We start from the raw sequence: 13,103 nt of genomic DNA on the forward strand, positions 1-13,103 counted from the left end.
AATTAAGAAAAAACTGAACAGAAAAAAAGTTTATACTGTAATAAGTGACGTGTTTCCAGGAAGGAAACAGGTTTTTATGAAGATGATGAAGATGATCTTTGAACTCGGAGAGAGGAGGAAGACGAGTTTTTCACACAAGGTTTGGTTCCTGATTCAGAAAACAAATGAACCAGCACATGAAAAAAATAAAGAAACACAGCTTCTGGAAGACCCACAAACAAACAGATAAATATAGATAAATATATAAAAATATAAATGAAGTGAACTCACAGTTTGTGCAGCAGCTCAGCAGCTTCACCTGCATCACCAGGTGCTCTCACTCTACCTGAGTGACGTCACATCAACCAATCAGCTTCTGCCTCTGATCAACAACCTGAAGACTGGGAACAAAGAATTTAAAACACAAACAACACCATGTTCATATGTACTGTGCTGATACTACTAATACTCATACTGATTGTACGTACTAATAATGATACTAATACTGTTAATTATACCATAACTCAAAGTATTAATACTTTGAGTTAAAAACATGTTGATCATCTTTGAAAGTAGAAATAAACGTGTTTGTCTCAGTTTGCGTTGCTCTGCTCGTATTTACATTCATACGACAGGTCGATGCATTATGGGAAACAATGAGTGCACTACATAGGGTATAAAAAACTTCACTACACATTCGGACAGAACTACAAAATGGCGAACATGTAGTGGCCTGCTGCCGTCCCAGATGTTACTCCTGGGCCTCGGCAGTCTGCTCAGGAACCTGATGGCCCGATCGGAGGTCGCCCCCTGGGGGCGTCTACCCGCTCTGTGACCAACAACAGAGTGCGAAGGTCAGAGAAGTGTCGCTCAGCAGGAAGCGTGAAAACCTGATCTGAGAGCTGCGTCGACTTTCACTCGACTTGGACACAACAGAGACGAGGATCAAAGATGAGTCGGATTTAATGAGACGCCAACAACGAGACGTTTAATTCACAAACTTATTAAAGTCTTATTTTACAATAAGATGTGAAGAGACATAAAGTGTGTGTTTAAATAACAACGTGTTAACATGAGAAGAAGAAGAAAGGTTTCTCACCATCAAGTTTGTTCAGAAGCTGCAGTTTATTCCTGCTGAGAAAAACAAACAAACATTACATCACTTGGCTAACAGTTAGCTGTAAGATACAGTTCATCGCTTTTACTGTGAAAGAGTCAGTCTCAGTGAAGCCAGCTCTAGACAGACGTCTGTTGTCACGAGAGCAGAGGTCAGAGGTCACGAATCAGTTCAGCTCTTAACGTGATAAACATGTGAGTCAGTGAAGAGCCTGACTGTTACATGTTGATGAGTTTATGTCCTCTAAGGAATCTGTTGACCAATCTGGTGATGGATCAATAACAGCTGATCTGACCTCAGCCGCTGTGTCGACGCTCTGGGGAGAATCTGACTTTGGGTTTCATTTTTTACAGTGTACCCTCTCCAGATTTGTTTACTTTATCATCTGTTAACTTTTTACAGTGCATCGTCTTTTACAGTGGACCAAACGCTCTGATTATTTTTTACAGTGTATCTCATTCCCATGTCTTTAGTTTGTAAAACTGAGCTCAGGTTTCTGACTATTAACAGTTAATCAGAGTTGTGGACCACACAGACACACACACACACAGACACACACACACACACACACACACACACACACACACACACACACACACAGACACACACACACACACACACACACACACACACACACACACACAACACACACACACCACAGACACACACACACACACCACACACACACACACACCACACAGCACACACACACACAAACACACACAGACACACACACACACACACAGACACACACACACACACACACACACACACACACACAGACACACACACACACACACACACAGACACACACACACACACAGACACACACACACACAACACACACACACACACACAGACACACAGACAGACACACACACACACACAGACACACACACACACACACACACACACACACACACACACACACACACACACACAGACACACACACACACACACACACACACACACACACACACACACACACACACACAGACACACACACACACACACACAGACACACACACACACACACACACACACACACACACACACACAGACACACACACACACACACACACACACACACACACACACACACACACACACACACACACACACACACACACACACACACACACACACACAGACACTGTTGAATAGATATTGTTGTTATGAACTGAGGGGGGGGGGGTCATGAGACTGTGTTTGCTCGTCCCGAAACCATGTGAGTCATGAGACAGAGAGAGAGAGAGAGAGAAAGAGAGGAGGAGGAAGAGGAGTGGATAGTAGAGAGAGAGAAACACCAGATGGAGGACGTATGTCACTGGGTGAGGAGGTGCTGCTGTGGTGACGAGGAAAAGGAGGATGAGGAGGTGAAACAGAGGAGGGATGAAGAGGAGGAGGAGGTCAAGATGGAGGAAATCAGATTCAGGAAGAGCACGAGTTCAACGTCACTTCAACCTGCTGAGGTACCAAACCAGACAGAACACTTGAGTTACTCACTAACCTTTCACTAACATGTCACTAACGTGTCACTAACCTTTCACTAACGTGTCACTAACCTTTCACTAACGTTTCACTAACGTGTCACTAACTTTCACTAACGTGTCACTAACATGTCACTAACCTTTCACTGACGTGTCGCTAACCTTTCACTAACGTGTCAATAACCTTTCACTAACGTGTCACTAACGCGTCACTAACCTTTCACTAACGTGTCACTAACATGTCACTAACGTGTCACTAACCTTCACTAACGTGTCACTAACCTTTCACTAACGTGTCACTAACGTGTCACTAACGTGTCACTAACCTTTCACTATCGTGTCACTAACGTGTCACTAACGCGTCACTAATGTGTCACTAACCTTTCACTGACGTGTCACTAACGTGTCACTAACCTTTCACTGATGTCGCTAACCTTTCACTAACGTGTCAATAACCTTTCACTAACGTGTCACTAACGCGTCACTAACCTTTCACTAACGTGTCACTAACGCCTCACTAACGTTTCACTAACGTCACTAACCTTTCGCACTAACGTGTCACTAACGTGTCACTAACCTTTCACTATCGTGTCACTAACGTGTCACTAACGCTGTCACTAACCTTTCACTGACGTGTCACTAACCTTTCACTGACGTGTCGCTAACCTTTCACTATCGTGTCACTAACGTGTCACTAACGTGTCACTAACCTTTCACTAACATGTCACTAATGTGTCACTAACGTGTCATTAACCTTTCACTAACGTGTCACTAACGCGTCACTAACCTTTCACTAACGTGTCACTAACCTTTCACTAACGTGTCACTAACCTTTCACTAACGTGTCACTCACGTGTCACTAACCTTTCACTAACATGTCACTAACGTGTCACTAACCTTTCACTAACCTTTCACTAACGTGTCACTAACCTTTCACTAACGTGTCACTAACGTGTCACTCACGTGTCACCGACATGTCACTATCTGTCACTAACGTGTCACTAACGTGTCACTAACCTTTCACTAACCTCTTCACTATCGTGTCACTAACCTTTCACTAACGTGTCACTAACGTGTCACTAACGTGTCACTAACCTTTCACTAACGTGTCACTAATGTGTCACTCACGTGTCACTAACCTTTCACTAACCTTTCACTATCGTGTCACTAACCTTTCCACTGACGTGTCACTAACGTGTCACTAACCTTTCACTAACGTGTCCAACCTTCACTAACCTTTCACTGACATGTCACTAACGTGTCACTAACCTTTCACTAACGTGTCACTAACGTGTCACCACGTGTCACTAACCTTTCACTAACGTGTCACTAACGTGTCACTAACCTTTCACTAACCTTCACTAACCTTTCACTGACATGTCACTAACGTGTCACTAACCTTTCACTAACCTTTCACTCACCTTTCACTGACATGTCACTAACGTGTCACTAACCTTTCACTAACGTGTCACTAACGTGTCACCACGTGTCACTAACCTTTCACTAACCTTTCACTGATGTGTCACTAACCTTTCACTGACATGTCACTAACGTGTCACTAACCTTTCACTAACGTGTCACTAACCTTTCACTAACGTGTCACTAACGTGTCACTAACCTTTCACTAACGTGTCACTAACGTGTCACTAACCTTTCACTAACGTGTCACTAACCTTTACCAATGTGTCACTAACCTTTCACTAACATGTCACTAACGTGTCACTAACCTTTCACTAACGTGTCACTAACGTTTCACTAACATGTCACTAACCTTTCACTAATGTGTCACTAACCTTTCACTGACATGTCACTAACGTGTCATTAACCTTTCACTAACGTGTCACTAACCTTTCACTAACCTTTCACTGACATGTCACTAACGTGTCACTAACCTTTCACTAACGTGTCACTAACGTGTCACTCACGTGTCACTAACCTTTCACTAACGTGTCACTAACGTGTCACTAACCTTTCACTAACCTTCACTAACCTTTCACTGACATGTCACTAACGTGTCACTAACCTTTCACTAACCTTTCACTCACCTTTCACTGACATGTCACTAACGTGTCACTAACCTTTCACTAACGTGTCACTAACGTGTCACTCACGTGTCACTAACCTTTCACTAACCTTTCACTGATGTGTCACTAACCTTTCACTGACATGTCACTAACGTGTCATTAACCTTTCACTAACGTGTCACTAACCTTTCACTGACGTGTCACTAACGTGTCACTAACCTTTCACTAACGTGTCACTAACGTGTCACTAACCTTTCACTAACGTGTCACTAACCTTTCACTAACGTGTCACTAACCTTTCACTGACATGTCACTAACGTGTCACTAACCTTTCACTAACGTGTCACTAACCTTTCACTGACATGTCACTAACGTGTCACTAACCTTTCACTAACGTGTCACTAACCTTTCACTAACCTTTCACTAACGTGTCACTAATGTGTCACTGATGTTCATAGTGAAACAGGAAGAAGAACCTCTGAGGCTCATGTGACATCTCCTGATTTAACATCCTGATATATATATTTCTTTATTTTTTTACAGTGTACACCCTGTGATTTCAGTTGAAATATTTTGAACCTTCGTGTTATCACTGTGTCACTGTAGTTGATTTTTTACAGTGTATCATAAATTATATATGTTTATATTGGATAAATATAAATTTGATTTATACGTAATTTTATTACATGTAATAACCAAAAACAAATATTACATTTTTGATATTTATCATTTGTATGTTCAAATATTTATCGAGTCATAAACTTTCTATTGATTTATATTTAAAACAAAATAATCTGAATAAAAAGTTATTGATTTAATGATTTCAATTCTAATAATTAAAAATATAAATATTGTAATTTCGTAAATAATTAGGAAATTCCATTAGATAAACAAATAATTTAAAGAAATGCAATAAAAAATAATTCATGAAATATAACTGTGATATTTAAAGTTGGTGTTACGGAATAAAATGTGTTTCAGATTTAAGTCATTAAAGTTTCCAGGTGTCACTTCCTGTTGGTGTGTGTGACCTCAGGTGGGCGTGGTCCAGTCCGACTCGTCTCATTGGTTCCACACGCTTCAGACACGACGGCTCCGTGTTCAGAGAGGACGCAGCAACAGTGACCCGCTGGGAGGAGCCAGCGGCGAGGACGCCGTCAGCTGGGTCAGATCATGTCACCTGTCGTCTAACTACACGTTAATACACACGTCACATTGTGTTAGACCTGTGACATATTAAACATGACATCACATATATATAATGTGATGTCATGATACATTATAAGACAAACAGTGACATCACACACAAAATATTACATGTGACACATGACGAGATGTCGTTCTTTATGATGTGACATGTGAGACGTGTGACATGTTGTTTGACGTGGGACATGTTGTTTGACGTGGGACATGTTGTTTGACGTGGGACATGTTGTTTGACGTGTGACATGTTGTTTGACGTGTGACATGTTGTTTGACGTGGGACATGTTGTTTGACGTGTGACATGTTGTTTGACGTGGGACATGTTGTTTGACGTGGGACATGTTGTATGACGTGTGACATGTTGTTTGACGTGTGACATGTTGTTTGATGGGACATGTTGTTTGGATGGGACATGTTGTTGACGTGGGACATGTTGTATGACGGTGACATGTTGTTTGCGTGGGACATGTTGTTTGGCGTGGGACATGTTGTTTGACGTGGGACATGTTGTTTGGCGTGGGACATGTTGTTTGACGTGGGACATGTTGTATGATGGGACATGTTGTTTGATGGGACATGTTGTTTGAGTGGGACATGTTGTTTGACGTGGGACATGTTGTTTGACGTGGGACATGTTGTATGACGTGGGACATGTTGTTTGACGTGGGACATGTTGTTTGACGTGGGACATGTTGTTTGACGTGGGACATGTTGTTTGACGTGGGACATGTTGTTTGACGTGTGACATGTTGTTTGACGTGTGACATGTTGTTTGACGTGTGACATGTTGTTTGACGTGTGACATGTTGTTTGACGTGGGACATGTTGTTTGACGTGGGACATGTTGTTTGACGTGGGACATGTTGTTTGACGTGGGACATGTTGTTTGACGTGTGACATGTTGTTTGACGTGGGACATGTTGTTTGACGTGGGACATGTTGTTTGACGTGGGACATGTTGTATGACGTGTGACATGTTGTTTGACGTGGGACATGTTGTTTGACGTGGGACATGTTGTTTGCGTGGGACATGTTGTTTGACGTGGGACATGTTGTGGACGGGACATGTTGTTTGACGTGGGACATGTTGTTTGACGTGTGACATGTTGTTTGACGTGGTGACATGTTGTTTGACGTGGGACATGTTGTTTGACGTGTGACATGTTCAGAGACCAGGTCTTCAGTTCGGAGCAGCTCAGTCGTACCTGAGTCTGGAGAAACTTGGCGAGGGAGCGTACGCCTCAGTTTATAAAGGCATCAGCAGGTGAGCATCAACAGAAACTTGAAATAATGTGACGTAAATTACCCATCATCCTCTGCCTCACTGCAGATTACATTTACACAGCAGGGGGCGTAGTTTGTCTATTAACCAGGATTTACCAGCTGCTGTTCAAATGAAGATTGTACATGAAACATCACATGATGCGTTAAATAAATAAACTTATGTTTCTTCTCCTGTGGAGGATTAACGGCCAGCTGGTGGCGCTGAAGGTCATTCGTATGAAGACGGAGGAGGGCGTCCCATTTACCGCCATCAGAGAAGGTCACCAATCAGATCATTATATTATCTGAGTCATCCTAAAAACTCTCATTAATGTGTGTGTGTGTGTGTGTGTGTACGTGTGTGCGTGTGCGTGTGTGTGCGTGCGCGTGTGTGTGTGTGTGCTGTGTGTGTGTGTGTGTGTGTGTGCGTGTGCGCGTGTGTGTGTGTGTGTGTGTGTGTGTGTGTGTGTGCGCAGCGTCTCTTCTCAAAGGTCTGAAACACGCTAACGTCGTCCTCCTTCATGACATCATCCACACCAGAGAGTCGCTGACATTTGTCTTTGAATACGTGGTGAGACTTTAACACTCGGAGCTTTCAGTCCAGTCACATGATCTTCAGGAAAACAAAGATATGTTCCTGGTGATGATGGACGACTCTTCTTCTTCTTCTTCTCTTCTCACAGCAGACGGACCTGGCTCAGTACATGAACCAACATCCTGGAGGTCTTCACTCTCATAACGTCCGAGTACGATCTGAGCCAAACAACAAATATATTTTAACTCAAAGTGAATCATTTTAGATTTTATAGTAAGAATAAACACTAACCAGATTAAAGTCAAAGAATCAAACTGTCTGCAGTACTCTCTGCCACCAGCAGGTGAGGCTGTTTAAAAAACGAACTGATGTTAGACACTTTATGGTCTTCAAGTTACTGCAACATGTTTAGAACTGAGCTCAGTCTAATGAGAATGAATTATCTGCAGTTCTCTGAGGTGGCAGCAGGTGGCGCTATTTGACTATATAAACATGTCTGTGCAGATCTTCATGTTCCAGCTGCTGCGAGGTCTCTGTTACATCCACAGTCGCAGGATCCTCCACCGAGACCTGAAGCCTCAGAACCTGCTCATCAGTTACCTCGGAGAACTCAAGCTAGCCGACTTCGGTGAGGAGCCAATTCCCGGAGCTCAGGGGCTCCACCCGGGGCTCCTCCCACGACTCTTAGTCCTGCACACCAACAACATCAAATATTTTTTTGCGTTAAGAATAATATTTCTTTTGACGCTAACATAAAACTTTTACTTACATACTTATTGGTCCTGACTCTGGTTCTGGTTCTGGCAGGTCTGGCTCGGTCTAAGTCCATCCCCAGTCACACGTTCTCGTCTGAGGTGGTGACTCTGTGGTACCGCCCCCCCGACGTACTGCTGGGATCCACAGATTACTCCACGGCACTCGACATGTGGTGAGTCCTGCAGGTGATCAAAGTTTCAAACTGTCGTCAACATCGACGTGGATCAATAAAGCTTTCCTCTTTGAATCAGGGGGGCTGGGTGTATCTTCATCGAGATGCTGCAGGGGGCGCCGGCATTCCCAGGAGTCACTGATGTGTTCGAACAGCTACAGAAGATCTGGACGGTATCTACAGAACTAACCACGACTAACCACTAATAACTACTACGGATACTAAACAGATCAGTAGTATTTGTGTTATATTTGTCTCCAGGTGCTTGGTGTTCCCTCGGAGGATTCCTGGCCTGGAGTCAGTCTGCTACCTAATTATAAACCAGGTGAGTAAACTCCGCCCACTGTGTCCCAACAGCCAATCATAAGATTCTTTTCTTCAACCTTATAATCACATGTAGTTTTTCCACGTCTGGATACTTGTGCCTTTCCGTGTACTGAAACTTTAATTCTACTAAAGACCAAAGTTTTCTCAGCTCCTCCTGTTTTCCTATTGGGACACTCTCAAAGCATCATGGGAACTGTTGTTCTGAAACTTTGACCATGTTGGGCTATATTCTGTAGCTAGGTCATTTAGCATGTTTGCTAATGCCACATTCTCGTTTTCCATCTTCAGAGTGGTTTCATCAGTCGGAACCCAAACAGTTCAGGACTGTTTGGAAAAGGTGAGCTAACAGTGACTCAGCTAAATGTATAGATAAGTGTTAGCATAATGTTAGCATAAAGCCTAGCTTACTTATTGAGCTATGGTTTTAGCATTTTCTAATTTCATAAGAGAGTTTGTCACCATGGAGCGGTCCAGTGTGTAAAAAACTGTTAGCATGGACTAACGTGTGATTGAACACCAACGTACACGTTACATAGTAACAGATGTAAGACATGCTACATGTATGATCATATTTTTAAATGCCACATAGATGCTAACAGAGCCTAATGCTAAAGGGCTCAGTAGTTAGTCTGTGTTGATCTGGATCAGGTTGAACCAGTTGCCATATAAGACCGAGGACCTGGTCCAGAGCATGATGAAGAGGGTTCCTACAGATCGGATCTCTGCCCAGGAGTCTCTGCAGCACACGTACTTCAACACGCTACCTCCTCACATCATGCACCTCAGAGACAGTAAGTACATGCTAACATAACAACATGCTAGCACAACGCTACCTCCTCACATCATGCACCTCAGAGACAGTAAGTACATGCTAACATAACAACATGCTAGCACAACGCTACCTCCTCACATCATGCACCTCAGAGACAGTAAGTACATGCTAACATAACAACATGCTAGCACAACGCTACCTCCTCACATCATGCACCTCAGAGACAGTAAGTACATGCTAACATAACAACATGCTAGCACAACGCTACCTCCTCACATCATGCACCTCAGAGACAGTAAGTACATGCTAACATAACAACATGCTAGCACAACGCTACCTCCTCACATCATGCACCTCAGAGACAGTAAGTACATGCTAACATAACAACATGCTAACACAACGCTACCTCCTCCCATCATGCACCTCAGAGACAGTAAGTACATGCTAACATAACAACATGCTAGCACAACGCTACCTCCTCCCATCATGCACCTCAGAGACAGTAAGTACATGCTAACATAACAACATGCTAACACAACGCTACCTCCTCCCATCATGCACCTCAGAGACAGAATTACATGCTAACAAAGCTGAACATATGCTAACATACTATGATGGTAACATGAATTTTTGTTGACACGTGCTAAAATTTCTGTAGCTGTTGTGACTCACCTGGTCACAGGTGTGTTTAGCTTCATCAGCAGATTAGCTAATGTTAGCATAGTTGGCATGACTAACAAACCCAGAGACGACACTCTTCTTCTTCTGTGTTTTTCAGTGGTGTCGATCTTCAAGGTTCCAGGTGTTCGTCTGGAGACGGAGGTCCGAGACATTTTTAATCCCGGGCGACGAGTCAAACCGTCCCTGCTGCCCGCCGCCATGCGCTGGTGATTAAACGCTCCAACCATCGTTAGCCTGAGAAGACGACAGGAAAACAAAGCTTCACCTTTTAATTGATAAAGATTTCAACGTAAAATACATTTAGTAAAAGTCGAGAAACATAACGTCAAACTTTCCTTCAAAATAAATGCACAATGTTTAATAGTGACAATGTTTGAGACGCATCCTCTGAACGAATAGTTTCTTATTTTCCTGCAGATTCAGAAACTTCGTCCGTCATTTTTAGTGACGGACAGTGTGCGAACAGGAAGTATAAACACAAGACGTTTCTTCTTTTGTTAGCTCTGTTTTGTTACTGTTAGCATGAAGCTAAGTGCGGTTTACTCCCCTGGCACCTGTTAGCATGTGTCAGCAGCAGATTCATTACGATTTAAAAATGTGTCGTTGGTTTATTTAAATGTTTCTTTAAATGTGAAGATTAAATTCATGTTTTCATTAAGTTTGAATTTTACAACTTTATTGAAAGTTTTTCTACACAAACGAATCTGATTATTGTGGCTAAACTGTTTCATGGTGAAAGAAAATATTTTAATTTTTGTCTAATTAAATTTAAACTTCATTTACTGATTAATAGTTGCAGCTCTACAGCTGCAGATCAAATGTAACCTAGTACTTGTAGTACTCCACTAGAAGTAAATGTACTAAGTTACTTGATGTGTAATAGTGAACACATTCCTTTTTATTCTGGTCCGTCAGTGTCGTCATGGTAACAAGCTGCTGGGACAGTTTGTGATGTTTATATACATATATATGTGTGTGTGTGTGTATGTATTACATTACATGTTGTTTAGCTGACGCTTTTATTCAAAGCAACGTCCAATACAATGCAGACACACACAGTGTACGTGTGCGCGCACACACGCACACACACACTGTGTATCACACACACAGACACACACGTACACTGTGTATCACACACACACACACAGACACACACACACACGCACACGTACACTGTATCTCACACACACACACACACACACACACACACGTACACACACACACACACGTACACTGTGTATCACACACACACACACACACACACACACGTACACTGTGTATCACACACACACACACACACACACACACACACTCTTCCTGTTGTCTAAACTGATCTTTTGTTCTGACGGATGCTGATCACCAGCGTCACACACACACTCTTCTTACTGTATCTGTGAGGACACCCTGTCAACAGATACTCAGATTACTTTAGTCCCCAGATTACTGTAATCCTGCAGTACTCTAACAAACATATAACTTTAGTACTCAGAGTCTGTGATACTAATCAATCAGGGATTATTGATGTGATCAGTGAGCTCAGGTTTAAACAAGTCGATTATTTCGTCTGATTCTTTCCTGCTTTTCTAATCACGTTTCTTCTCGACACTGTTTACTCTCTGTCTGTTGTTCTGTAGACGACACAGTTTCAGAAAGTATCAAAGTCACCTGACGAATGGATCTTATGTTTCTTTCTCCGTCTATTTTCCGTGATAAGAATCTAACGACTGAACTTTGCAGAAATAATCAGGAAATAGCATAGATACAAGATGAAGACGATTACGACTCCCAGCATGCACTTCAGCACCAAATGTCCAATAACAGTCAGTGACAGCAGGTGAGTCTTTGTGATCACACGTGATTCAGTGACAGCGCCACCCTGAGGAGACATGGACTCATCACGTCCTCAGTTTCCATCAGATTGGCGCCATGTTGTCCTCAAGGAACCTGATGTGTTCAGATGGGAGGGTTTGTCTGCGTTGGCACGGCGATGAGCGTGGCAGCGTTTCCCTGTTTGGCTTCTTGATGAGAGCTGCGGTGAAACAATGTGAGGGTGAGGGGTGCACTTCCTGTCCGTGACCACAAGACGCTGCTCCGTTTACTTGCTGCCCAAACCAACTTCTCCCAAATCACGGCTCCATTGTCCTCAGAGGAAAAGGGCAATTAAAGAGAAGGCGTTGTGCCGTGAGGTCCCGCAGCGCCGCCGCTTTCATGTTCGCCATCTGAGAGCGAGTGTTTGTCTGAGTGTTTCTACATCTCTGTGAGGACCGCACCTGCGGAATCACAACCGTAACAGTTTTAACCAGTTACAGAAACCAGACACCTGAGAGTCGAAACTCAGGGACAAACACAAACCTCACGTGGGACACCAGGAGAAACGGGCTGTGATTGGTCAGAATTGTTAGGGTTAAAAATTCCAATTCAAAATGACATGAAAAACACAAATATGACCTGAACTGTGCGACCGTGACAAAGAAAACCCTCGTTAACAAGAAGCATTATTAGAGAAAAACATGTTAACTGTGTGTAACTGTGTAAACTAATTACTTTGGTTGCCGTGGCGTTACATGATGCAGACTGATGTTCTCCAGCTCTTGAGAACTTCCAGAATAAAAGATGATTCACAAAAGATCAACATCAGTATAATTTTATTCTTATTTACGAGTTTTTCTTCTTTACAATCATCTGCTGACATCATTTCTTATCAATCAATCAACCAATCAAACTGATTTTTGTCATTGCGATCATTCTAATTGAACAGGAACTTACATCACTTCCTGTTCTT

General features: G+C 42.8%; 2 protein-coding genes across 6 annotated transcripts in view; one reads left to right on the plus strand and one right to left on the minus strand.

Annotated features, from left to right (window-relative positions):
• The first annotated feature begins 2,403 nt into the window (after nucleotides 1–2,403).
• Nucleotides 2,404–10,979, plus strand: cdk15 (cyclin-dependent kinase 15). 5 transcript variants are annotated; one of them, XM_035150122.2, is made up of 13 exons: nucleotides 2,404–2,569; nucleotides 5,648–5,776; nucleotides 6,985–7,079; nucleotides 7,279–7,358; nucleotides 7,555–7,649; nucleotides 7,762–7,824; nucleotides 8,118–8,241; nucleotides 8,421–8,541; nucleotides 8,621–8,714; nucleotides 8,779–8,866; nucleotides 9,157–9,205; nucleotides 9,517–9,659; nucleotides 10,419–10,979. In XM_035150122.2, the coding sequence occupies exons 1-13, from the start codon at nucleotides 2,408–2,410 to the stop codon at nucleotides 10,529–10,531; spliced, it is 1,356 nt and encodes a 451-aa protein (XP_035006013.2). In that variant the 5' UTR covers nucleotides 2,404–2,407; the 3' UTR covers nucleotides 10,532–10,979. The 5 variants fall into 5 exon arrangements, with proteins under 5 accessions (XP_035006013.2, XP_035006015.2, XP_035006014.2 ...); XM_035150124.2 differs by having other exon boundaries at nucleotides 8,803–8,866; XM_035150123.2 differs by having other exon boundaries at nucleotides 7,765–7,824.
• A 1,970-nt stretch (nucleotides 10,980–12,949) lies between these two features.
• Nucleotides 12,950–13,103, minus strand: part of LOC118103500 (putative claudin-24) — a 1,633-nt gene continuing 1,479 nt past the window's right edge. The window contains exon 1 of the mRNA XM_035150517.2: nucleotides 12,950–13,103. This exon is cut by the window's right edge and continues 1,479 nt beyond it. The gene's annotated coding sequence lies outside the window, so the exon portion shown is untranslated.

Source organism: Hippoglossus stenolepis, chromosome 24, assembly GCF_022539355.2.
Source record: "Hippoglossus stenolepis isolate QCI-W04-F060 chromosome 24, HSTE1.2, whole genome shotgun sequence".
In the NCBI taxonomy this organism is placed as follows: Eukaryota; Metazoa; Chordata; class Actinopteri; order Pleuronectiformes; family Pleuronectidae; genus Hippoglossus; species Hippoglossus stenolepis.